This window comes from Eptatretus burgeri, chromosome 15 (genome assembly GCF_056783735.1).
Source record: "Eptatretus burgeri isolate ZD-2024b chromosome 15, Ebu_testis_v1, whole genome shotgun sequence".
Lineage (NCBI taxonomy): Eukaryota > Metazoa > Chordata > Myxini > Myxiniformes > Myxinidae > Eptatretus > Eptatretus burgeri.
The window spans coordinates 41,860,262-41,885,011 of NC_140975.1; the positions used below are offsets into that span (position 1 = coordinate 41,860,262).

Consider the following 24,750-nt stretch of genomic DNA (forward strand, 5'->3'; position numbering starts at 1 on the left):
TGTGCATGGCATCAAGCATATTAATTTCATTTGCAACCTCGTTTGTTGTCAGGTGATCACCATTGTCCTCAAGCATGTCTATGATTGCTCAATGCATCTCATACCTGAAGTAAGCTTTCGTAGTGCCCCTATATTGATGCCCATATCACATGGCTGCATAATGGATGTGGTGTTCAGAGGAAGACTTCCGATGTCGATCTGAGAGAATCCTCCATGAACATCAGCATGTGCGCTGCAGTCGTTAACAAGGATGATCTTCTTCTCCAGGCGCTTGTTCCAGTTTTTCAACCAGTCAGTCCATATTGAACTCGTCATGCAAGAGTTGTGTCAAACTTCGTATAGAACAGTGAAGGTCTTCACATTTTTGAAACACCGTGGGTTCTTCGACTTCTCAATCAACAGCAGTTTCTCCTTCGTTCCTTCCATGCTGCAGCACACAAGTGCAGTGATGCGATATTTTGCCATTTCCAGGCCTTAAATAAAAGAACTGCATTGACAGAAAGGTGGAGAAAGAGAGAACAGTCTAAAAGTTTTTGAGGAAGTAAAAAAAAAAAGTGCTTTTTAAAAAAGGGGAAGGTCATAAGTGTTTGGAAACACATGAGAAGGTAGAGTTCCAGAGTTTGGCAGTGGAGGGGAAGAAACAAACATCGTAACGGACCACCCTTGACTTGCCAATGGCCACATAATGATTATGCAATGTTGTGGAGTTTCAAGTATTTTGTGGTCTCGCTAATGGTGGAAGTACACAAGCAACAAGTTATCAGGAGCAGAAACTGAAGTAATATCGATAGAAAAGAAAAAGAGACAACTTTCCGGTGCGATTTGAGCGGGTCATGTTTTGAGGTAAGATCGGGAGAGTTGATAAGTCGAATAACTTTGGATTCAATTTTGGTCATTAAGTATCTGAAGCTAAAACCTCCCCAGATGTGAGAGCAGTACTCCATACAAGTACGACTCAATCATTCATATAGTTGAAGCAACTGTTCAGAGAAGAGAAGTCTTCAACATCTGAACAGGACAAATAGTTTCTTCGAGGCAGACTTCGCTATATGCGTAATGTGTGGATTCCAGGATAGATTTGGTGTTAGAGTGATACCAGGTAGGTTTATTATATCACATGGGGTAATTGTTGAGCTTTCAAAGTAGTTGGAGAGATGAGAGGAGTTTTATAGAGAGAGAGGGAGAGATGAGAAGAAATTGAGTTTTAGAAACATTAAACTTAACTTGATTACATTTGCCCCACTGAGAAATCTTGTCCAAATTTAAATTTAAAGAGGTGGCTTTGATGAAACGAGATGTAGATCGAGAGAGGGAAGATGGGGCAGATGGAAAACGAGAAGGGCACCATTTGATGTCGCCAGATATGCCTCTGTCCACATTATTACATCATTATACATACTTGTACCAAGTTTGATTTAAATCCCTGAACCTAAAGTCAAAATATTAAATAATTCTGGCTGCCAGACCATGCCTCTCATCAGGTTGAAATTTAAAACATACATTCCCCATGACTACTCGATCATAATTGTAACGTTTCACATCGATTGATGGAGAGATAATTTTTTTTAAAGATTTTCATTCAATCCAATATGACTGCCAAATCACGTGACACATTCATTATATGTGAACACCCAAGTATCCCCTGGGATTGGGAAACATGTGAGTGAAGTTTCCCCTCAATCTGTCAAGCCGTTATGGAGAAGATTTTTAAAGGTTTATTCTTCAAAAAAACAAAATCATAGCTGCCAAACCATTTGACCGATGACGTCATAGGTGGAGAACTTTTTGTTCCTCATGAAAAGGCAATCATACCTGTAAAGTTTTGCCTCAATCTGTTCAGCCATTTTAGAGAAGATTTTTGAAGGTTTTTATGTTAAAAACAATATGGCTGCCAAACCACATGACTGATGACATCATCAATTCCCTCCCCCATACAATTTAGCCCAAGATGACCCTCAACAATTTTCATACTGATCAGATAAAGCGTTTGACATATGCAATGATGAAATCACAATGAAGCCACCTATGACAACAATAACAACAAACAAGTCTGGAGACGGCGATGGTTCACGCGCGGTATTTGACGATGTAGATTGTTTCAGAAGTCAAGGATGAGACAATGTGATAATGTTTGACCAAGTTATAAAAATGATCAACATGATGTGGAACGAGTGACAGGTTATTAGCTGCAAAATGTCGAAAACCCGGTTTCGTTCAACAACTTAAAAAATTTGACCTTTGCATAACCTTTAAAGGTCACAAAACAATGTTGTGGACATTAAAATAAGGAAACAGGATACGTGCTATAGCTTATTGGAGTTAGTTCGTCGAAGAAGGTCGAAAATCCGGTTCGATTCCCACAACTTTGAAAATTTGACCTTTGTGACCTTTAAAGGTCAAAAGTCAAGGATTATGACCTTTGGTGCAAAACTTCCTCTGGAACATTCCAGGAACAATATAACGTCATATAGGCTATATGGCATTTCGCACTCCTCGGATTATCCATACTTTGATGAAATCAGTGTAAAAACAAACTTGAAAGGGGCGCCATGGGCAAGGTGTTCAAGATAGAGCAAAATGGTTTCAAGACTTTAGGTGGGGAATGACCTCAAGATTGTGCATAAAAAAATTGTCATCCTAGCTCTCAAAGTTTAGGCGGTCGTATGATTTTTATGTCAAAATTCGAAATTTTCTAAGTTCGTGTCCTTGTGACGAAAATGAAAAAAAAAAAAAAATTGAGCTCCGTGGGGCTATGCAGGTGCCATTGGGCTAACCAAATACCAAAACCCCTGCCAGATTCGACAAACCCCTCGGAGAAGATGGATTTTTATGTCAAAATTCGCAATTTTCTAAGTTCATGAACTTGTGACCTTGACCTTGGGACGAAAATGAAAAATCGAGCTCCGTGGGGCTATGCAGGTGCCATTGGGCTAAACAAATACCGAAACCCCAGCCAGATTCGACAAACCCCTCAGAGAAGATACTTTTTGATGTCAAAATTCGCAATTTTCTAAGTTTGTGACCTTGACCTTGGGACGAAAATGAAAAATTGAGCTCCGTGGGGCTATGCAGGTGCCATTGGGCTAACCAAATACCGATACCTTGTTAGATTCGACAAACCCCCTCGGTAGGAGAAGATGCAAATTGAAATCGGCTACCCCCTAAAAACACATGTTTTTTGGGCGTGGCTCCGCCCATAATGGGCACACCATGCCCATTTTCAGGAAAACACAACTAGATCATGATATAAACCTCCCACCAAAATTTTATCAGGATCGGATCAAAACCCACGGAGCTATACTCGGGACAGACAGACAGAGACAGACATACAGACACACAACAATAACGAATATAGTGGTCACTTATTTTTTTCGTGAAAATATTTTTTCGTGAACCAAAAAAGGCCACATTTGTTTCCCATCGGGAGTACGTGATATATGCTATGTTTCAATTTTTTCCATGAATCGGTTTTGGAGATAGAGGTCAAAAATGTTTCCTTTTTTCCTACATGAATGCCACACCACATGACCTATGACATCATAATTATCATTTAAACATTCTAGAGTAGTAGTCGGACCTATGGTGAAAATTTAGTGTCAATCGGATAAGTGACTGCAGTGAAAACAGAGAAAATTAGCGTGGACATACACTACCGGTCAGAAGTTTTAGAACACCCCCATTTTTCCAGTTTTTACTGAAATTTAAGCAGTTCAAGTCCAGTGAATAACCTGAAATGTTACAAAGCTAAGCGGTAAACTGCCAGAGGTTAAAAAAAAGTTTAGGTCCCCAAAACCTGAAAAATTATGTAAATTTCAGAGTTGTTAAAAAGGCCCTTTTCAGGGAACAAGTAATGGGTTAGCAACTGCAGCTGTTCTGCAGCAATGGAAGTAAATTAAGCCTTGAAAGTTGATGCAAACAATTCCTTCAGGTGTCTCAACTTTTGTTGATTAGTTACAAACCCTCTGTCTGTATAAAAGCCATGTTAGAACAGACCGTGTTGCTACACCCTCTGAAGCATTATTTGGACAATATTGCACTGCAGGAAGTGGTATATTACCATCAGAATGGCGAGAAAAAGACAATTAACAAAGGAAGACAGACAGACCATTATAACCCTTAAAGTGTAGATCTTTCCTTTGGAGAAAATGCAGAGCAAGCCAAGGTGTCAGTGAGTCCAGTTTCCTACACCATCAAAAGGCACTTGGAAACTGGAGGAAGCTCTGACAGGAAGAGGTCTGGCAGAAGCAAAGCCACAACACAATCAGAAGACAAGTTTCTGAGAATCAACAGCTTGCGTGATAGGCGGCTCACAGGACAGCAGCTTTAAGCACAGCTTAATACTGGCCTAAGTAAGGATGTCTCAGTTTCAACTGTGAAGAGAAGACTTCGAGCTACAGGTTTGACAGGTCGAGTGGCAGTAAGAAAGCCATTGCTAAGATGGCAAAATACGAAAAAGAGGTTTGACTGGGCCATGAAGCACCGCCAGTGGACTACTGAAAACTGGAAGAAGGTCTTATGGACCGATGAATCAAAATTTGAAATCTTCAGTTCATCACGCAGGGTTTTTGTACACCGTCGAGTAGGAGAAAGGATGGTTCCTCAGTGTGTGACACCAACTGTCAAACATGGAGGAGGAAGCGTGATGAACTGGGGCTCTTTTGTTGGATCCAGAGTCAGTGACTTGCACAGAGTGATTGGAACCCTGAACCAAAAGGGCTACCACAGCATTTTGCAGCGCCATGCAATACCCACTGATCTACGCCAAGTTGTCTCAGGAGTTCATCCGACAGCAAGATAACGACCCAAAACATACCTCCAGGCTATGTCAGAACTACCTTAGAAGAAAAGAACAAGATGGTAGGCTTCAAATCATGGAATGGCCAGCACAGTCTCCAGACTTAAACCCCATCGAGCTGGTTTGGGATGAACTGGACAGAAGGGTGAAAGCAAAGCAACCTACAAGTGCAACACATTTGTGGGAACTTCTGCAACAGTGTTGGTAAGAACTTTCCGAACAATAATTGATTTCCATTGTAGAAAGAATGCCACAAGTATGTTCAGCTGTTATATCTGCAAAAGGAGGCTACTTTGATGAGTTAAAAATTTGGATTAAATTTTGTTCAACAAAACGATTCCATGATTTCTTTTTAATCTGCAATTGTTTATTTGTTCTATGCTTTAATTTCAGAGTACATTGAAACATTAAACTGCTTAAATTTCAGTAAAAACTGGAAAAATGGGGGTGTTCTAAAACTTTTGACCGGTAGTGTATAGATTATAGTAGATCTAGGTTTGGGTCCACTACTCTGTCGTGGACACGATAAAAGGATTGAATTCCTTAAGGATGTTTGTATTCCTCCAAATTTATTTCAGTTTAGTGTTAAACAGCAGTAGCGACTGTTTGAAAAGGTAATCATACGGGTTTGTGGTTTATATTATTTATATTTATGGTTGATGTGCCCCACGCAACGCCAAGATAAGCTATTTATGCATGTCAACACGGCGTTTGTCCAAAGAGGAAAAACCCCTTCGAAGAGGGGATATTATTAGTAGAGGTCGACAGATATGAGTTTTCAAGGGCCAATAATGATAGTTAGAGATCAGGGGGCCGATGACAGATTTATGCATCTATTCAAACAATTTAATAATTTAAACAAAAAAAGAGAATTACACAAAATTGTTGAACTTAAATTAACAAATTTATTGAACACAATATTAACTTAGCTTGCTTGCACATGCACATTACAGTACAATATAGGTTAACTGCCAACAAAATTTTCAATATCAACACAATGATAATGTTGAGCAAAGATTATACAGGTAACCAGCTACACATCCAGGATCCTATAATCCCATTTTACCTGAAAACTGCTAATTTTTCAAGCAAACACTATATTTTTGAGATTTAGGTGAAAAAATGTAAATAAAAAAATAAAAAAATAAAATTTAATTTCCCGCTCCCACGTCGTTCTCGGACTAGCCGCCATGTTAGGGTGGCGCAATGGGTAGCAAGGTGTGTTTCCCACCTTCTGTTTCATTATTGCCACTTTGAGCGTCGTGTACAGCAATTCCTCGTTGAAAACAGAAGATGCATTCCGAGAATTTACCGTGTTAGCTGATTTACCGTGTCACTGCTCCTATCGCTCAATCACTTCTAATATCACCGTCATTTAAATTAATATTTTCTTTGTTTCTTAGGAACAGAAGCACTCATACCACTCATTGATCCCTTACCAGTCATGGTGTCAAAGGGCGAACAAGGCATGAGAAGCTAAGTTTAGCGGAGCTTTTGACTTTCAATGCGCCAACACACCACCCAACATCCCACAAAACATCCCTAACTAGTTCGGTCGGTGCGGAGTGATGGCCGGTTGTGTTTCAGACACTTATATCAAAGGACACGGAGTCGTTGTTAACTCAAATAAGTCATGTTACATATCTGACTGCATCTGGGTCCGAGGTGACCACGGATATACAAGTACAGATTAAGATTTTCCCAAGGGAACCAGGGTGTGAGTGTGTGCATGGCCCATGGTGTGAGAGCATGAAAGGTCCTGAGATGGCCCGTGTGTGGAAGTGGCTTGAGAAAGTCTCACGGTGCGAGAGTAGGTGTGAAAGGCTGCGAAGTGGCCCCATATATGTGGGACGTCTGCGGAGGTTCCATAGCATGAACAGTGGGCATGGCAAACACGGCATGATTCACCATGGGAAATGAAATAAATTGAGATTTGAAAGCTCGGAATATACAGTCTTACCTTTTCCGCTTTGGCATATCCAGCACTGCCAGCAAGCTTTCACCAACGTTCCGCAGTAACCACCTGACGTGAACGGTGGCTTCAGATGCCAAACTGACACAACAGGGTGCTCTCGCTGCCGAGCATCATGAAAAGGTTTTTGTTTTTATCTTGCCAAAACGAAGTTTTTGCAAGATATGCTAGTCAGCTTGTATGTTTTTTTTTTGTTTGTTTGTTTGTCTGTAATCACGTATAAAAAATGCTGCAGAGCACAGTTATCATCAGAAATTTTTGTAACTTCGCATATCAGAGGCCGAGAGAGGTCCCTTCAGTGCACAAAACTTTGAAGGTCAAGGTCAAAGGTGAAGTTCACTTTGGCGCAAATCAGGGGAGTCGACGAAACCCTTATTTTTTGAGTAATTTTGATCGGATCGTCTTCAAACTTCATGGGAATATAGTTCATGGTCTGGCGCTCAGCTGATTAAATTTTTGGTGGCGATTGGCCTTGACCTTCATGGTTAGCGCCGAAGGTCAAACATATTTGACTCCAAGTTCAAATTTTCAAGTTTTAGGAACCATATCGTGTAGTACCTCAAATTGAACACCTCGATGAGTGCTTTCTACATATGTCAAGCTTGAGACATTATGACGTCATTTGGTGACGTTATGAGGCAAAAGCATATTTTTCATGGTTACTCTGTCGAACGATTCTCATCGGAATCTCTCGTAGGCAGATATTCCTCAAGGAGTCGCTCCTGGTGGATAGCAGCTCTGTTCACCTCAGTGTGACCTTTAAGAAGTCACATGTGGTCACCTTTTGGCAATATACGGGTCACCCTGCGGGTGACATTGGTTTATTTTTAATATCGGCCATATCATAGGCCGATGTCGATATCCTCAACATGCCAGATATCGGCCGATATATCAGTCGACCACTAATTATTCATATTAATATTGCTAGTACGTGCCCGTAAAAAAATAAAATAAAATAAAATAAAAAAGAATAAATAAATATTCCAACCGCGAGCAAGAAACAACAACCACACAGGCTGTTTCTTCGCTCTCGCGTGCCCGTACGTGCGTGGCGCGGAAGTTCGCATATCACAGTTACGATGATTCGCAATTTAGGTTTTAATGGCCAATTATTCAATTAGCGCCAACATATTTTACCTTTTCACAATGTCGTCGCAAGGAAAAACAAAAAGAGAAGAGAAGAGAGAAAAAAATTTACTTCCTGGTTCGGAGCACACCAGCACTCTGATGTTACCGAAATGTATGCACCGTCTCATGAAAACGATCATAACTTGGGGCATTGTGTTTATCTATAAATGCGCATAAGAAATCGAGAAATTATTAGAATACACGAAGTCATCACTCTCCGGAAGCCTGTACGTTGTTACCTGTAATGGGGAACACGGCTGGGCTTCCCTTCCCCATCGGCCACGCCCACGCAACAATGTGTCTTGTCATTGGTGTGGTAAATAAATGGCCATAACTTGGGAAGCACTTGTCCGATTAATATCAAACCTTGAAAAGGCACATCCTCAGGTCCCCAGCAATATATCTGGCAAGTTTCAATTAGATCGGACCAGTGGTTGTCGAGAAACAGCGGTCACACACACACACACACACACACACACACACACACACACACACACACACACACACACACACACACACACACACACACTGCTGTAATTATAGATTGATTTTGTAATAACATTAATATTATGCTATTATCATCATGTATGTTGTTATTACTATAGTTATTAGATGCAGCCTTGGAGAAACGCCATGATTAGCAATCTTAACACGGATTATACACCTCAACACGGATTTCACCAAAGACAGAAACCCCTTTAGGAATTATGGGGGGCAAACAAAGTCACTTCAACCTCCATCATTTGACTCTTAGTCCTCCTATCAAGTTTGGTTGAGATTGGATAAGTAAGAACCGAATGTATCATGGTCAAAATACACACAGACAGACACCAAATTGCATATTTTAGTATGATATACTTAAAGATAACTGTGATATTAAATTTACTTTCACAGAAATTTGAATTATTAGACCAAAACTACACACTTCTAACTTCCCACAAATGTTTAATGAGGAGTAGCACCACAAAGGTGATGTCCTTGTGCATGTCCGACAGTTCTCCTCCTCACAAGAGTTGAGAAACTGATAAATTTGAATAATATGTTGTTATGTAACACAGGTGTGATAGGCCAAATGGCCTACTCCTGTGTTAATGTTCTTTGTATTTATATGGTACATGCTCCACGACGAGCCTTAGATTAATGTTTTTTTAAAAACATGGTTGGACAAACTAAACCCATTACAAATCGCATTTACAGCGAACAAACGCAACAAACAAAAAAATGCAAGCAAAGAATCAAGAAACCAAATAATTTCCACATAGGGTCAATTAATCCAGAAAATTGGGCCCTTTGTCTCCAGCACAGCTGGAAACCTTCCACACATTCACTTCCTTCCCTGAGCATAACAAGGAAAAGCTCGATAGGGGTTCTCCCAAAACAAACCATATACTAGCAGGGGCTGATCTGGGGCATAAAGGACATCAATTTTGTCCTGTCCCCAATAAAAACAAACTGGACATTTTACAACTGTAAACTGATCTCAGATGTTACAGATGAGCATCAAATACAAACTTGCAACATTACTGATGTGAACCAGACCAGAAGCCAGGTTTATATGCAAAGCTGAGAAGCACCATGACAATAAGTGGAGTAAAAATATACTTTTGCCCATACATGTGCAGAAAACCAGAATGAAATTTAAGACAGAGCAAGAAAAAGGAAAGCAAAATGAACATGTGCTCAAGACCCCTCACATATCATTATTATACACGAGTGGACTACCAAGCCTGGTGTTGGCTTAGTGGTTCGGGTGTTGGTTTGGGATCCTAGGGTCCTGAGTTCAAGCCCTGTTGGCTGCTGAATTAATACACCAGGAGGTTGACTCAGCCTGTCATCCTTCTGAGGTCAGCAAAATGAGTACCAGTGTACTGGTAAGGGGGACACAGCATCAGCGGCATAGCCACGTCCCAACCAATGATGCAACCAGGGGGGAGGAGAGAGGGAGAGAGAGAGAGACAGAGACAGAGACAGAGACAGAGACAGAGACAGAGACAGAGACAGAGACAGAGACAGAGACAGAGACAGAGACAGAGAGAAAACTACCCACTCAGTTCTGGAGGGATGATGCAGATGTAACATACTTACTTTTGACCTGTGTTCAGTGTTCATTAAACATTTGTGGGAAGTTAGAAGCCTGGGTTCAATTGTCGATCCAACTATAAACTGGCAGATTAGTGTATTGCAGGCAGGGATTTGTATCGCAAAGTGTGCTGTCCCACGGATAGTCATGAAACCGGGAATGCTGTTTGATAGTATGAGTTAGGTGGATGTTAAAGATCCTTTTGTATATTGTGATGAAGAGGAGATGAGCATCCACCACCATTCCACATCATAACTACTCACAGCTGACGGCCTTTGTCTGTAGCTCAATGAAATTCTGCTCTATATTATGGGCTGGTGCCACAGCACCACATCTATTTTTCCTTGATTCTATGGAGTCGAAAGTTCTCAACATTGTTGGAATCTCCCGTGATGAGACCATAGCACAGGGCCTATCTCTTTCTCTAATGTAGAGGCCTTTGTTTTCCACCTCCAACTCTTTCTGCTGTCTCAGCCCTCAGATAATCTCCAGCTCGAGCTCCTCGAGGATGCAGACATTCTTCCAATAACCAACCTTTCTTGATTAAACTTCCAAAATCCAGGCTTACCACAAACCTCCACTCTTTTCTCCAGTTTGTTGAACTGCCTTTTATCACATCCTTCCCTCCAGGGCTTCCAGCAAGCAGTGTACCACCATGTCATGTCACCCCTCCCTCCCTCTCCTTACACATGCTATTTTATATCACAAGTGATCCTTCTTAACCCAACCCAACCCAATAACTTACAGGTTACTGTTTTCTCCTCTCCTCTCCTCTTTTCCTGTTTGTTACTTCCATTGCTCCAACTGTTTCCCCACTGCCCCTTTACCCTCATCACCATACTTACTTCCATGAGCATAGCTTTTCCATACAAAAATAAAAATGGTGTAAGAATGAGAGTGGAATAAGCACTCATATTAAATGTGATTAATGAAATGTGATTATCCTCGTTGATCAATTTTTAAAAATTTTTAAAAAAACTTTTTTAAACTTCAACGACCATATAAAAACGGCACAGGCAATCAAAACTGGATCCAACTCACTTTATTGGTTTGAAGAGAGCTTGACCATAGTTTTCAAAGGTCATTATGAGCTTCAACTGGGTACCACCAGATTTCATCACTGCAGCAGGAAGGAAGGCAAATGCACAAGTCAAAGCACCACAAACTGGAGTTCAAAGAACACCTTACCCCATGCAGTCTTGAGGAAAAGGACTTGGGAAGGATCTTTTCAACACTTGCTTTGCGTTTCTGAGCATGATCTATATTCGTTTTGTTTTTGAACTCTGAATAACAGGCAAGATGGCAACCATACGGAACTGATGGGTCAAATGGAACAGTCCGGAGATGAACGCTCTGCCAACTCTTCTGGGAGGAACTGATGGTTTTGGAACGATTTTGGAGAAAAGGACAAACAAAACAAACAGATCTTTTGGATGCAGTTAGCGCCATCATTGCATTGCTGGGTACCTCCATTTTTAGTCAGTTCCGAAGGAAGTGACTTATAAAATGGTGGTCCATGCCCATCGATCCGTCCGTCAGTCCGTCCACAATCAATATTTCGATCACTATCCTGCAACCTGTGGTCAGAATGACTTGAAACTCGGAGGGATGATACGAGGGGAGATACTGCACAACCTGCCGCAATAAAATTTCAGATTTGTCACCAATTGACTGAGTTAATTAGTCTAATCAATTAATCTTCAAAGTCCTAAAACTCAGAGACTATTCATAGTTTTTACTTCTGGTTTGGTATAATGGTTCTATGGAGCAATGCCTACAGCTTGTCTGAGCGTTTTTTCCGAATTTTTGTCCAGGAGGAAAGAAGATAATGAGTCTTAATGAGTATGAAGTTCATTAGGGCCGGAATAAAAACAATGATTGTTGATGAATATATCCAATATCGATGAAGTCGGAACTGACCAGGGCCCACGGGCCGTATTTTTTTGTCTGAATCTCTGCCGTCAGAGCATGTGGCAAATTTGATTGGTGAAAATGGTGTAAAAATTTTCCAAAGTACTGCTAAACTGAGGATTTTGGGAAGTGAAAACAAGGCGATTTGTGTTCTAGTGTTCAAATATATAATTCAACTGCAAAAAATATGAAAAGTTTTGAAGGTTATCGAAAAAAAAAAACCCATTGAATCAGTAGTGTACCACCACAGTGGATGCACCTTCTTTTCCACCACCTTAATTAACACATTTAATTTGTTCTTTGTGACTGTTTGTCTCTGAGGACAGTAAGTTTCTTGTTTGAAATTATTTTCCATTTTGTTTGATTGCTAGACAGACAGACAGACTGAAGCAACAGCATTACCTTTACCTTGGGAGTGCACATTGCACACTCAGGAGGAGACTCCGCACAATTCTCCACATTCAGAGCCAAAGAACTGCTAAATTGTCGGTTCATGTTCTCATTCATGTTCTAGTGTTCAAAATATAACAATCAATTGAAATTAAGTAGTTCCTCGATCATCGACTGACGTCTGTCAGACAAACAGAGTGAAACAATTGCTTAACCCTGCTTTGTGGGGTGATAAAATACAACTTAGCCTCATGTGGGAGTGTTTGAAGAGCTGTTTGCAATAGATTAGGCTGGTTGATGTAACATTTCAACACTTGATCACAATTCGGTTTCTACGTACATTACAATGTCAGTTTTTAACGCTTTAAAAGTATTATTTTTTTTACACTTTTTGCATTGCTTTGACAAGAGTTGTACATGCCCTGGCATGCTGGCTTGCAGGAGTCCTGAAAAGTCTCCATTGACTGGATTTTGTGACACAAACTCCTCTGTGTTGGCATTCATGGTTTGACATCATGCCATTGCCAAACCACATCATGTTATATAATGCACGGAATTAATGTACAATTCATCTCCCGGTTGGATAGTTAATAACAATGAGTGACAGCAAGATATCCATGTTGTTCCTCGCTAGCCCTCCCACCCCCCAACCCTACGTTGCCTCCAACTCTACGGAGGTCGAGAAGAGGAAAGTGTGTCAAAGAATGTGCCAATTGCCAAAATGTAATCATTTTTTTCTTCTTCTTCTTTTAGCAGTCGGAACTGCTGCTCGGATAAATTCAGTTTTTATAAAGCAATGAATTGCCAGATCATGGCAGGATAGACAAGAAGTAAGCATTCTCGCTCAAAGCTGCCTCGCCTGGGTTCGTATTCCGACTCAGCTACATACTGTCGTCCCAGTGTTTCACATTCAGGGCGATTCAATGTGTGTACCGTCTCTCGGATGGATGTTCAGCTGGGCATCACACTTGCCAGAATCCACCCCCACTCCTCATCCTCCTCCTCCTCCTCCTCCTCCTCTCACTCCCCACTCCCTCTCTCACCCATCTGCCCGTCTCTGTCTCTCTCTCAATCTCTCTCTCCCACCCCTATCTATCTCTGTCTCTCTGTCTCCCTTATCCCTCTCCCTCATCCCTCTTTCTCTCCCCATCCCTCTCCTTCTTCCTCTTCCTCCCTCCATCCTCTCTCCCTCCCCTCCCCTCCGTCCTCTCTCCCCCCCCCCTTCCTCTAATATTCCCGTCATCGAAGTGACGGGTTCTATTTGCTCGTACAAAATAAAATAATAAGTACACCGATATCTTCCAATGTAGTTGTTCAACAACCAAGCGCTAACTTCCAGCATGTGTACGGACCCCTTGCACAGGTCACAAACATCAGCATCCCAGCAAATGAAGACGTACAAGAAATGCATTTCGTACCAACAGTTGCGACCTTCTGCTTACGCAGGTCATTCAGCAGGTCTTCCACGACAGGGTCATGCCGCGCGTACAGCGCATTCTTGTTGATCCCGAGGTGGAATTTCAGCCAAGTCGGGTATCGAATGTATGCATCTAGTCCAGTAGGGAGCATAGGTGCAGGATATTCCAGGTCACTCGTCCTGGAACAACAGATCCATCAACCAACTTGAATAACACATTTCACATGAAAAGTTTACTTATAAAGTCGTTTAATGATCATTAACCATTATTTAATTCTGAATATTTTCATGCCTTTTAGTTACTCTGACATCAGTACAAAGGCTGCAAACATATCATGATAACAGGCAACAATAATAAATCAATTTTACAATAATGCAAACACAACAATCATTGTTCCTTGTTGAATTGCAAAGGGAAAATGTATGGATTAAGACAAACTGGATGGTAAGTTTCTGATTTTTTTTTTTTAATGATGGGAGAGGATGAGAGATCAATAAACAAAAAAAATGATGAGTTTTGGCCTCTTCTTCTTTATCCTCCTCCTCCTCCTCTTCCTCTGTCCATACAATTTACTCTTCATTCCCCCTCCCTCACCTTCACATAGTCTTCATTTTATTCCTCTCCTCAGTCTGCATCTCCTCCTCTCTCCCCCCTTTGCTCTCACTTCTAACTTACCTTCACATCTCCTTCATCAGATTCCTCCCCACCCCAATCACCTCCCGGTGAGCGATCAAGCATGTGGTGAAGGGGGCGGCTACTCCTCCTCATGGGCAAACAGAATGTAGGGTCATCAAGGTAATTTTCACAATCAAATTATTTCTATTCAATGAATACATTAGCAAGTAAAGCTGGCACAGGCCTCAATAAAAAACAGAAGTCAATGGGTTATTACGTTATCCTAAGGACCAAAAACGATGATCCCAGAATCCCAGTACTTTGTTGGAAAGCTATTAAGCAATGATTGAATTGCAGTTGCAAAACTTTATGAGGTTTAAGGTCTGGATCCCCACTGGCACAGGTCTTCGAGAATCTTGTCAACCCACTTTGTCTCTCTATAATGGTGTGTCTGAGGGTCCAAATAATTAAACATCTTAATTAGTCATTTGGTCTGTGGGCACGTATGATCAGTAGTGGGTAAGAATAAATTATTATTGTGTTCCCTTCCCCATGACCATTGTTCTGTTATGAAATACTAGCAGAGCCCGGTCTATTTTTTGTGGGGGCTTAAAACACTTCCCTACACTCACGAAGGAATGGGGTCAGGGATCATTTCATATGATCATAGGAATGGGGTCAGGGATCATTTCACAAAGCTACAAAGGCCAAGGCACTTCAGAGAGATTTTAAAATGAGCCTACAGAGAGCCTCGTCATGGTCGCCTGTCCAACTCAGAATCCTGTGAAATTTGTGGAAATCCCGTGGAATTGCAACTGTCAATCGTGTCCATGACCATGAGACCTGAAACCAAGAAATTGTAAAATCAACTTCACACAAAGACAGATGGACTGTACTCAACATGGTGTTCACAAAGTCCCGTTACCCACTCCCCCAAGTCATCTACCCTGGTACGTTTCTATATTGTATATATATATATATATATATATATATATATATATATATATATATATATATATATATATATATATATATATATATATATATATGTTACTATTTTGGTTTTTATGCCAATAAACGTTTTGTGTATTCATAGTTTACATTTATACCTCGTGTATTCATTATATTTATCAGGATCTGCGGAGGAGGTAACGGGACTTTGTAAACACCCTGTAGATTAATTGGCCAGGAGGCATTGTAAAAGTGTTACCTTAGGAGTGGAATTTGATGTTTTTCATGGAATGGATGCTCATGAATGTACCATTGATGTTTCTGGGTTAATTTTGACCCTGATCTATAAATATGGTGCCGTCAGGAAGAAGAAGATGTACCACCAACTTCAACTGCTTCCGTAAGAGGTTTATTTGTATTTAAATGTTTGGTAATTGTTTTGTATTTATTTGTTCGTATGTGTACTTGAATATAACTGTCAACCAAAAAGGCTTCGGCACGACACAGTGATTAAAAAAATAGTCATGAAAACAATACTTTTAAAAAAGAACCCTTTTTAAAAAAAAAAAAGTTTGCCTAAACAACTCCCCGGCACTCACTGATGAACTTATGAAAGTTTGATGAAGATCTGTTCAGCCATCTCTGAGAAAAATGGTCACACACACACACACACACACACACACACACACACACACACACACACACACACACACACACACACACACACACACACACACACCTCTTGTAGTATAAGATACCTGGTCTCGGGTGAATTCTGGCTGTGGTGGTTCCTCCTTGGTGATTAAGAAAGACCCATTGAGGGATAATTAGTTGTGGCACAAAACGCTGCATATCCAGACCGAGTCACACGTCAGGCGAGATCTGCCTAATTAGCATCAAGAAGTGCGAATCATATTTGGCATGACACTGGACCGATTCAGGAGTTCCAATCTGTACGGTATTATGGTCTTTGAAGCACAATCCTCAAGGAAGACCTGAAAAAGGTCAACTGTTAAGGTCGCATTGAGGAAAGTTCTTGGATTCTAACCAGGCAACTGGGATGACCGGACAACCGTAACAGTATCGTGTGTGTGTGTGTGTGTACGTGTGAATGTGTGTGAATGTATGTGTGTGTATGTGTGTGTATGTGTGTGTACGTGTGTGTACATGTGTGTGTACGTGTATGTGTACGTGTGTGTGTATGTGTATGTGTATGTGTATGTGTGTGTGTGTGTGTGTGTGTGTGTGTGTGTGTGTGTGTGTGTGTGTGTGTGTGTGTCTGTGTGTGTGTGTGTGTGTGTGTGTGTGTGTGTGTGTGTGTGTGTTGAGATGACTTGTCGTTAAAAATTATGTACGACTGTCTGCATGATGGGTCATTAGCAAGCCAGTGCTTGGTGATGTTGTGCATGTTTGTATTCAGTACAAATATTTCGTTCGAGAGTTACAGTTTTGGGATGGCGGCAAACACTTTGCTGATGTCGATTGTCGTGAGAATAGTGCATTTTGGCGGTTTTCTGCTGTTGAAGCCATCAAAGGTGTTTTACGTGAGGTTTGTGAGAACAGTGGTATGTGAGGGTTTGTGAGTGTGAGTATGAAGCATTCTGTAACTTTGGAGGATGTGCATTGTAATGTGACGGGTCTATAGGAGGCTGCTTTGGTGGGTTCTTTATTTGGTTTAAGGAGAGTAATGATTTTGCCGAGTTTCCAAATTTGAGGAATTCTTGAGTGTTGGTCGGAGAAGTTGCTTATATTTATGAGGGCTGATATGCCGTGTGGTCCAAGGTGTTTGAAATGTAAAGTGGACATGTTGTCAGGGTAAGGTTTTGATGTTTTTCAATATTTTTGATGTTGATTATTTTTGTTGTTTGTGCAAGAGTGAATGATGTGATGGTGTTGTCGAGTTGGTAGTTGAGCTTGCGTCCTGTGATACTGTTGTGGGGCCGGGTAGCGGCCGCGAGCACGACCGCTAGATGGAGCTGCAGAGTTGGCTCGACCGATCGCCCGGAATTTAGATCGTACCTTTTCGGAAGACTCCGGAAAAGTATGAACCTCCCTTTCCGACCATGAAGGGTCAATATTTCTACCACGTGGTACAGGGTTATTCGCCAATTTTCAAAATACCGAGAGACCACGTGACGATTTACCGAGTCTCTACACCCTCAACGGCACCCGTATGGAATGAACCGCTTAGCGTACTCGAACCGTGTGTGACCCGAGCGGACGGTCACCAAAGTCCCGTCGGTCCAGATGTCCCCTTACGGTGGCACAACGGCCTTGCTAATTTCCCCAACACGCTAAGTCAATGAAGGAAAGGACGAGGACGAGGTGAAACATTCAACAATAGGATACTTATTTACAATAGGGAAATTAGGGCGGGGGCACGTAAGGGCAGAGTTATCACGACTATTGACAAATGCAGTGAATGTACAAGGCACTTAACAGTTGCTACTTAAAGACGGGCCCACACACATACAGAAATGGAACCCAATTGTCTTTATTGAAGTCTTCCAGGTCGAGGATAGGGAGCTGGAAACCAGAGCCTGCGCTTGGACCTGTCCACCTCGTGTGGTCTTCGACGAACCGGCTCGACGTGACTCGAACCCGCAACACCATGCCACTCCAAGCACCAGGGACAGAGGAAAAGCGTCGGACGCCAGGTGAACGAGCCGAGAGACGACCGAGCACTGCAAGACCAGATAAGTCGATCTCCGGCACCTCGAACCTGATCATTGCCAAGCCGACCAGTCCAGACAAGTCGATCTCAGGCACCTCGAACCCGATCAGGCCAAGCTGACCAGACCAGACGAGTCGATCTCCGGTAACTCGAATCCGATCACCCAACCCTGACACTGGCGCTCACCCCTGACGCTCACCCTGCCGTTCACCCTGATGTTCACCCCTAACGCTCACCCTGCCGTTCACGCTCTTTCCAAGGCCCTGGCATTTCTTATATGGCATTTCTCCTGCGGGAGCGAGTGTCCTGGGAAGGATCACCGCCTGAGACGTCTCGCCTCCCATTGGTCCGGGGTTCGTGAGAAAGTCGATATCTGTGGTGTCTCACGCCTCCCAATGGTCGAGGGTTCGTGAGAAAGTCGATGTCTGTGGTGTTTCATGCTTCCCCTTGGTCGAGAGTTCGTGAGAAAGTCGATGTCTGAGACGTTTCGCCTCTCATTGGTCACGGGGAACATTCCATCTCTCTGGGGCGGAGTCGGAGCTCTTATAGCCGAGGAAACTCCGCCCACGTACGTGGTCGAACGCAAGAAGACAATGGCGTCGGTGTGAGGAAGTGAGGTGAAGGTGTGTTGTTGTTGTTATAAGGGGTGTAAAAAAATCCTAACTTAAAATAACGCACAGCGCAAGTACATTTAATTCCCATAAGACAAGGGCAAGGAAGCTATCTATAAAACACATACTTACCGATATAACTGTTCTATTGGGACTACTGAATGTTGAGTGCAGTAAGTTTCCAAATTAGCAACACTACCCCCTCCCATTTTTACAGACTCGTCCCGAGTAGTCAAAGTTTCGTGTGACCAGTATGTGTAAGTTTTCCCCGAGTACGATTTACCTACGGATCCCTGAGTGTGACATTTTTTTATACATGTCCCAAAAAATAAATAACCTAATGCGCTGCGTAACTAACAAACTCACACAGACTCATACGGACGACTTAAATAAAATTGCCGGCGCTATGACAAACAGGCAGATGGGGTAAGAACTTATTTACAACCTTAACTTATCTAACCATGTCCCAGGACCTGGCATCTGTGGGAAAGGAAAGGCATAGCAATGTCAACAGTTATGTGAGGGTGAGTGCACAGCAGCTGAAGGTCAGTTGTCCTCAGGGCCTGATCAAAAGGTTCCCTTTGAGTCATCCTTCGTTCTTCCCTACCCCCAGCTGCTGGAGGCAACTCACCCTAACCCGGTATGCCATTTGAAGAGGCAGCCAGGCTGCCCAATCCAGTCTCTGCCTCCTCTATGCAAGAACAGGGAGGTATCCGGCCGCCCAATGCAGTCCCTGGCTCCTCCCTGAAATGAACTGGATGGAAGATGCAGCGGATACAAAAGCACAAAAATGGACTGGATGGATGCAAGAACGGTGCGCAAGCTGCTCAATGCAGTCCCCGTGGTGTGGCTGCCTGCAGGGCAGTCCTTGCAAACACTGTAGGTGATGATCCTGGCACACATGGTGATGGATGATGACACAGGGACAATGCAAACAAAAGGTTAGCAGGAATGGGGTTATGGCAGAGGCAGTCGAACAAGGCATGGCAAGGCAAGGCCATGAGGAACAGGCAGCTGAAGCACAACAGGCCAGCAGGTGAAGCTGGCCAGCCTCTTGTCTCGTTCCATGTGGGTCTGGACGGAGTGCGGTGGTGCCGGCCGCTCTGAAGGCGGGCTTGGACCTACCCCACTGTCTCCCCCCAACCTATTGCCTTTGCCTGTCTCTGTCCATACCCACTCCCTTAATCTGCCACACAAATTAAATTTAGCCCCTTTTTATTTTCTTTTATAATTCCGTCTCCCGAACCCACTTCCTAACCTATCCTATCAACCGAGCCTACTCCCAACCCCTACGTTCCCTGTCTGGAGGGGAATAGAGAGAGACTCGCGTCCTGCCTCGAGGCCCAATGAAGCCTCAGAATGGCCTCCTCAGAGTTCAGCAATCTAACCCAAGGTGGGTCCAGCAGCCTACGTAGAGCGAAGGGGTACATCTCCTAACTATCATACTTTTTATCAACTTTAAACTATGGGTACTAACAACCATGATTCCCGTCGCATGTGTTGGTGTCCATGATAAATTTGGGCTGAGCCCTCGCACAATTTCGTGGCTGGGCAGCGTGGCTCAACTGGCAGGAACTTCCCCGCTGCCGAACTCTAACCATGGCACCCCCGGGTTCTGAGGCTGTCTCCGAGCCTACCAGCTCCCTATGAACGTGGGGAGTTGCCCTCTCTGGCAATGCCCCCCCCTTCCATGCCCACGTGGCATTTTGGCACTACGGTTCCTGTTCCACGGGTTGCCCGTGCCCACTACACTATCCCGGTCCCTTGGCCTACTCTGGCCAACTAGTCCGGTGCCCGGGGTGCCCTCTAAACAATACTCACCTTTTGACAGCCATGCTCCCAGCCAATCCATGAACTACTGCACCCCTCCAAATGGGTTTCGTGCCCTCTCTCAACACCAACAACAAAACGACCTCCTTTTGGTAAATTTGACAAACCCACCAACTAACATTAAACTGACCCCGAGGTCACTTGGGTGGGAATCACTCCTCCCCCCCCCCACCCCCGCTCAGTCATTCGCACCATGCATTCCCCATTCACTCCATACACTATTGGGCCCGCTGTCCCACACTCATTTTCCATTTTCCAACTCACACCAACACTCCACACTGCCATTCTCCAAACTAAATTCCCCTAACTATCTCGTGCTCCCTCGTCATCCCTTACACTAATGCACGAACCATTTAATCTACGCAGCTAAGCTACGTCCCCACTACACATTCCATGTCTGTCTATGTCTTCCAGAATCCATTTTCTAAATCTAACCTAAAATCCCTCTAACTAATCCATTCCACGGGCTCCATGAGGAACAACCCATGTCCCCATGAAGCCGGTCTAGCTATCGCTAACCCTTCCCACTAAGTAGTGCTTCCTTTGCCCAATTCACAGGATGTCCACCACATCCTGCAGAGCCGTATACTTGGAGCGAGGCTCTTTTTTTTTCTGCAGCCCCAGGTCGAAAAACCAGTTAAAACCAGTACACATTTTCAACTGGTCTCTATTGGTTCTAATTGGTCTTTAACTGGTCTCTATTGGTTTCAACTGGTACCAGTTAAATTCAGTCAGAATTCCAATTTCCCAGTTGAAAAAACCAGTAGCTCATATTTGTACCAGTTAAAGTCTTACTGGTTCCAGTTGATACCAGTTGCAATGTACTGGTCCCAGTTGATACCAGTTGCAATGTACTGGTCTCCCAGTTGATACCAGTTACAATGTACTGGTCCCAGTTGATACCAGTTAGTTAAATACATGTATTTCAACTGGTAATATATCACTCTATTCCAATTTCCATATTAAAACCAGTAAGAAACCAACTGGCTTTACTGGTACCAGTTGGCTACTGGTTTTCAACTGGTACCAGTTGACCAGTAAGCTACTGGTCTTTACTGGTTTTTTGACCTGGGGCGCCATGGTGGCGGTTTACGGCACACCCGTTCGTCCTTATGGGCGATACCGACGTCCCCTTCGAAGGCCGATCCGTGCAGCCTTGACGTCACCCTGCACATCTCAACAAGCGCTCGCTTTTGCGGGATTCCCCACGCGGGACACCGTGCGCAGTTTCCCCGGCATTCGTGCCACGAGATTCCCGATGACGTCATCCGCGCGGTATGCAGCACGTGATGCCCCGTCCACGCGGCCGGCTTGTGTCCCACGTGGAACGTTTCCGGGCCGGATGGCGAAGACGCGCGCGTGCAGGCCGTGTGCGAAGTGCGCCACGGACCTCGCACGTGCCGTCGCGCGAACCCGGCACGGTCACCAAAATAGCTCTATATGGCGCAGAAGGCTCACCACACGGTCTCCCGTCTGGACACATCTGTGCATTTCCACGCACGGCATAACACTCACACCACACACACACACACACACACTGGGACAATCACGCTGGGGATTCACGCCACCACAAGCACTCCCGGGGCGTCCATACCGCCCAAGCTCCGCGTGTACCCGTGAACAGCACTCACCCGCTCCACCTCGTTCGGCTCGACCGGGCCCACCTCGTCCCGATCTTCCTCGAGAGAGCGTATTTCCTCCCCCTGTTCCTTAAGGAGGATATCCTGCTGCTTGCATCGGGTCACGAGACATTCCCCAAGCTCAACCCCATCGTCCCGCACTAACTGTGTGTGTGTGTGTGTGTGTGTGTGTGTGTGTGTGTGTGTGTGTGTGTGTGTGTGTGTGTGTGTGTGTGTGTGTGTGTGTGTGTGTGTGTGTGTGTGTGTGTGTGTGTGTGTGTGTGTGTGTATCTTTGTTTCCCCGTATTTCGTTCACCTTTTCCTGTTCTACCTCCCGCGTCTCTGGTGTTCTTCCTTTGTCTCCTGCGTCTCCGTGACTTTTTCCGTCGTCCCCTCGCGTTCATTAGTTTCTTCCTTTGTCTCTTATTTTCTGTCGTCCCCTCGTGTCTCACCCGACACGTTTCGGTCTCTCCAATTACTGTGACGGCGTCTCTCGTCGCCCCCCCCCCGACCCATAATCCATCGCGGGACCTACACAATTTGCACTCCCTCCTGTCGGTTCGGTGTCCGCCATGATGCAGTCCATTGTCCGCATATCGCCACGCGCGATCCGCCTTCTTGCCTTTTGTCCTGCCTGGAGGTTCAACCCCACGCACCACATCTCACCGCGCAGTGTTTGCATATTTGCATCCATGTCGCCCCTCATCTCATCCATTTTACCATCCGTGGCTTGTAAATCGCCCCTCATTCGGCTTTCCATTCCTGCCAACATTGCCATTAACTGGCCCACGTCAAGTGGACTCTGCGCAGCCGATTCAGCAAGGATCGGGGGGGGGGGGTTCGCTCCCTCCACCCCTGATCCGAATCCGTGAATTTCCTTACGGAGGCCGAGGGGCCGAATCGCACTCCTGACTACCAATGTTACGGGGCCGGGTGTCGGCCGCGAGCATGACCGCGACATGGAGCTGCAGAGTCGGCTCGACCGATCGCCCGGAATTTAGATCGTACCTTTTCGGAAAACTCCGGACCTCCCTTTTGGACCGTGAAGGGTCAATATTTCTACCACGTGGTACAGGGTTATTCGCCAATTTTCAAAATACCTGGAGACCACGTGGCGATTTACCGAGTCTCCACACCCTCGACGGCACCCGTACGGAATGAGCGTACTCGAACCGTGTGTGACCCGAGCGGACGGTCACCAAAGTCCCGTCGGTCCAGATGTCCCCTCACGGCGGCACAACGGCCTTGCTAATTTCCCCAACACGCAGCACGCTAAGTCAATGAAGGAAAGGACGAGGACGAGCTGAAACATTCAACAATAGGATATTTATTTACAATAGGGAAATTAGGGGGGGGGGCACGTAAGGGCAGAGTTATCATGACTATTGATAAATGCAGTCAATGTACAAGGCACTTAACAGTTGCTACTTAAAGACGGGCCCACACACAGACTCACACGCACAGAAATGGACCCCAATGGTCTTCATTGAAGTCTTCCAGTTCGAGGACAGGGAACTGGAGACCAGAGCCTGCACTTGGACCTGTCCACCTCGTGTGGTCTTCGACGATCCGGCTCGACGGGACTCGAACCCGCAACACGATGCCGCTCCAAGCACCAGGCTCAGGGACGGAGGAAAATCGTCGGACGCCAGGTGAACGAGTCTAGAGACGACCCGAGCACTGCCAAACTAGACCAGATAAGTCGATCTCCGGCACCTTGAACCCGATCATTGCCAAGCCGACCAGACCAGACGAGTCGATCTCCGGCACCTCGAACCCGATCGCCCAACGCTGGCGCACACCCTGCCGTTCACGCTCTTTCCAAGGCCCTAGCGTTTCTTATATGGTATTTCTCCTGCGGGAGGGGGTGTCATGGGAAGGATCACCGCCTGAGACGTCTCGCCTCCCATTGGTCCGGGGTTCATGAGAAAGTCGATGATGTCCGTGGTGTCTCACGCCTCCCATTGGTCGAGGGTTCGTGAGAAAGTCGATGTCTGAGACGTCTCGCCTCTCATTGGTCGCGGGGAACATTCCATCTCTCTGGGGCGGGGTCGGAGCTTTTGTGGCCGAGGAAACTCCGCCCACGTACGTGACCGAATGCACGTAGACAATGGCGTCGGTGTGAGGAAGCGAGGTGAAGGGGTGTTGTTGTTGTTGTAATAAGGGGTGTAAAAAATCCTAACTATTAAAATAACGCACAGCGTAAGTACATTTAATTCCCATTAGACAATGGCAAGGAAGCTATCGATAAAACACATACTTACCGATATAACTGTTCTATAGGGACTACTGAATGTTGAGTGCAGTAAGTTTCCAAATTCGCAACACTACTTCCTTCCTCCTTTCTGGGTTCTATGTGACTTAAGTTTGTGTAATGATCTATGAGGATGTTAGGTTGTTATTTCTCTGATGGTATGTTGGCTGTGGCAGTTATGGCCACGTGTAAGGGTGTTATGCCCTTGATTTTGTACAAGTGTTTGCTACTGGTTGAGTGGTGTCGTGTGAGAAGAAAGGTGCCAGACTTGTGTTTTTTTCACGAATATTTTTGTTGTTAATTTCTGTGTTTAGTGTTTGAATCCTTTCTACCAAGTCTGCTGCTTTGGGTGTTGGTGTGTTGGGTTATAGGTTGTCTGGTGAGGTGTGCGATTTCTGGCATGTCGTTACCCTCGCCGGAGGAGAGGGTATTGCATTTGGGTCTGTTTATTTGTTTGTTACTTGCAAAATCGAAGATTTTTCAAGGATATTGGTTGGTTGAT

The 24,750-nt window shown here is 44.4% G+C and overlaps 1 protein-coding gene across 3 annotated transcripts in view; it reads right to left on the reverse strand.

Moving 5' to 3' along the window:
• Positions 1–24,750, reverse strand: part of FAM20C (FAM20C golgi associated secretory pathway kinase) — a 98,280-nt gene that overhangs the window by 56,711 nt on the left and 16,819 nt on the right. For all 3 annotated transcript variants that reach the window (XM_085858081.1, XM_085858080.1, XM_085858082.1), the window contains 2 exons: positions 13,695–13,873; positions 11,017–11,095 (listed from right to left, as the gene is read on the reverse strand). In XM_085858081.1, the coding sequence (XP_085714207.1) occupies positions 11,017–11,095; positions 13,695–13,873 (258 nt within the window). The remainder of the gene's footprint in view (positions 1–11,016; positions 11,096–13,694; positions 13,874–24,750) is intronic.